The 3677-nt window shown below is 33.9% G+C and overlaps 1 protein-coding gene across 1 annotated transcript; it reads left to right on the top strand.

The window, feature by feature from the left end:
- The first annotated feature begins 884 nt into the window (after positions 1-884).
- Positions 885-2351, top strand: LOC111900463 (chitinase CLP). The gene has a single exon (XM_023896350.2). The coding sequence runs from the start codon at positions 893-895 to the stop codon at positions 2204-2206; it is 1314 nt and encodes a 437-aa protein (XP_023752118.1). The 5' UTR covers positions 885-892; the 3' UTR covers positions 2207-2351.
- Positions 2352-3677: the final 1326 nt, after the last annotated feature.

Here is a 3677-nt window from a genome sequence, read left to right on the forward strand (position 1 = left end):
TATTTAATAATGTATGTACGTAAACTCGTATCAATTAATCATTTTAACCGCATCAACAAATATATTCTTTACTAATGTTAAAAAAACTAAATAATCATGCTTAACGTGCAAATATTTATTTATGTTTTTTACAACTACGGAAATTGCATTAAACAACTAGGAAGCAGGTAAAATAAATTACAACCATAAATAGGAAAACATCAAACTTTCCAATTAAGAGAATTGAGATTGACTCATGCTTGAACCGCTTGCATGTAATAAGTTGAATCTATCATGAGTTGTCTTCAAATAGGAGCTGATCATTATCTTTTTTGAAAACAACTGCATTCGTTTATGTATATATGTATATTTGCTGATGATTATCTTTTTTAAATTAGTCCAACGTAATTAGATCAAACGCCATGATCATAGAGAAAAAAGAAAGTCTTTTGCGCCTATATAAAAGAGAGCTATGCGACTGCTTCAAAAACTTTTCATCGAGATCCCAGTTCCACGTTTTCGGCGACTTTATCGGTAGATTCACGTATTTAGTTGGTTCATGTGGCCAACATCTAAACCTTACAAGGCAAGATTGTGGGTCATGGCTTTTTAAGTTCCCCATACTCACGTATATACGGATATTAGTTAGATAATAAACTATATTGTAATAATACGTGTAATCGCTCTCTAGCATTCATTTCTTCGATAAGGCCAACATACCCTGAACAAATGGCTACGTACAATTAACTATTCCAAATTATATATGATTATAAGTTAATTATAACCTAGAAATACAGAATAAAATTAAAAGTCGGTTAGCAAAAATGCATTTGCATGCTTCACATATCTATATATAGAACTGTTATATTCCGATTCAGAAACCACAGATGAGATTATAGAAACACTCAAAAAAATGCATTTGCTTATACAACTAACTGTTATGGTGGTAGCCTTCATCTCTCATGAACATAAAGGCGTAGCACAATATGTACAACCTTACACTTCCATAGTTGTTCCAGTAATCAAACATACCGATGCTGCTAAGCCTCTCTATAGCGTTCAGATCATGACATCATTTGCAAACTCACAATACATGAAAGCAAACTTCCTTATAGACATCGACGCTCCACTCATATGGCACGATTGCATCCTCAAGTGGAACATTTCCCCTGGTAGTTGCCCCAGTAATACGCTTTGCACATCTCCTGTTTCTTGCGAAGAAGATTATTGCACAGATGTCCGAACTACTTATTCAAACCAAAATCCTTCCTGCCCTCCGGTGACCAACAGTTCGACGTTACCTGGTTGGGGATACTGTACCTGTCCGGTCAACGTGGTGGACCCGGTTACCGGAGTTTGTGTCCAAGCTTTGCTCAACTATGATGATTTCACTGTTAACACAAGTAATGGTAGAAATGTTTTCTCTGGTTTATATGGTCCTTCTCCCAACGCTGCATGTGCTCCTACTTCATCGTTTGAATCATTCCCAGTAAATGTTACTGGCGTCATGGCATTTTCCTCTTCACCTTATGCGTTACCGGCTTATTTATACCAACCACTTAAGAAAATTTTAGCTTTATGTTTGCCTAGCAACTCTTCTGCTCCTGGGGTTCTATTCTTTGGAAATGGTCCCTATTCCCTACTTCCCCACTCGGATGTCGACTTAAGGAGTTTACTTTCTTATACTCCTTTACTAAAACAGCCAGATTCTTTTGGATATTTTATCGATGTCAAATCCATTGTAATTAAGCATGTATCTATCGACATTCCTGAGCATACAACTACCAAGTTTAGCACAACCGAGGCATACACCACTCTTAGAACTGACATCTATAATCGTGTGATTCAGACATTTTCGATGGCCACAATCGGAATCCCTCATGCAAAGCCAGTCGCACCATTCACGCTCTGTTTTAGGACCTTTAACATTGGTATCAGAGTGGGATTAATGTTTCCTGACATGGATTTCAGTCTCCCGGATGGGAAGAAGTGGACTATATCCCCGACTAACTCAATGAAACAAATAACGAAAGATGTGGTGTGTCTGGCGATTGTAGATGGAGGTGTTGCAAGTCATGAACATGCAATTGTGATCGGGACTTTTCAGTTCGAGGATAACTTTATAGTATTTGATTTAGAGAACTCGACTTTTGGGTTTAGCTCATCACTGTTGGGTGAGCAGACTTCATGTTCCAACTTCAACTTCACGCTCACAGATATCACTTGAAGCTGTTTCTATAAAGGGCGTATGCGTATGCATTCATCAATAGTTTTTTTTTATTTTATTTTATTTTTTTTCAATTAACTGCTTCTTTTTCAACGTTTGCCATGTAAAAAGCATAACCCGATCCATTAAAAAATGTGATATATAAGTGGGTTTTTACTTTTTAAGAATAAAGAAGAGATCCATATATATAGGGGGCGTGATGAACTGATGATAATTACGAAAGATTTCTCGCTCTTTTCCTTATACGAATATTAATCCAACAAGAGAAAGAACTTCAAGGTCATATGCAATATAAACCTTTGCACCAAGTCACCCTTTAAAAAATGAGTTTATTTATTTATTATTAAGAATAAGGCTGTTTTCAATTAACTTTACAAAAATGGGGTGTTTGCTTTTTGTTTGTAAATTGTTTGTAAAAATGGGCTACGCCCATTTCATTTAAAATGTAGACTTACATAAATGTTTGCATTTTTATGATACATTAAATATTCATCCTTTATAATTTTTTTTTTAATATTTTCATTAAATTTATATATAAAATCATTTCATTGTAAATATATTATTAAAATTTATATATTATATATGACAATTTTTACAATTAAACACATCTTATTAACCAAAGAATTTCTACCTATGGATATTAGATGTTGTCATTCATTTTTAGATTGAGGGTTCAACTCTTATGTGAGTCGTATGTGGATTTAAGTCTAGTTTAGGACTATACTAGATTTGTCGTTCAAAAAAAAATCTTATTATATTTTCAAAACAATAACAATATTTAATATTAATAAAACTATATATACAATAGAATAAATACACATATATTACAAGACCAAATTAACATCAAAACACAAAGCAAGAAAACATAAATTTTACAAGATCAAGTAAACTTGAAATTTTGAGATCATAAAAAAACATGGTTTACATCGCATTAAATATTGGTTGAGAATGTAGACAATTTTTTCGATTATGACCAGACTGGTAACATAGTTCACATCTATGTGGTTCGTGGCGATGACGAATTTCCATTTCATTACGACACACCTCTAACCTCGAGCTGTGCAAAGTTTTGAGTAATCTTCTTCAATCTTCTAATTCAAATCCAACCAATACTCAACATGAGGAAATGATGTAAAACCAACATTATATTATTATTTATATGTAACACTAGTGTACACCACACTCACAATGAAAAATGGGTTATCCCCTCTATAGCGACAAACCGCAAGAGCATGTGAACATGGAAATTTTTCCATTTGCCACTTATCACATGTATAAGTATGTTCAAAATAATGAATAATATGCATAATTCCACCCTTTTCCATTTATTTGTGGCCTTATAATGATCATGTACACACCTTCATTATAGTCAAACTCAGATAAAGTTTAGCTTTATGCATGAGTGTCACATCTACCAAAGAGGCGCCATATACGCGGTCATACATGTCTATTGCATTTCATTGCAATATCA

This window comes from Lactuca sativa, chromosome 5 (genome assembly GCF_002870075.4).
Source record: "Lactuca sativa cultivar Salinas chromosome 5, Lsat_Salinas_v11, whole genome shotgun sequence".
Taxonomy (NCBI): Eukaryota; Viridiplantae; Streptophyta; class Magnoliopsida; order Asterales; family Asteraceae; genus Lactuca; species Lactuca sativa.

Excerpts from the sequence above, each read along its gene's own strand:
- LOC111900463 (XM_023896350.2), top strand. The coding sequence starts at position 893 with ATGCATTTGCTTATACAACTAACTGTTATGGTGGTAGCCTTCATCTCT.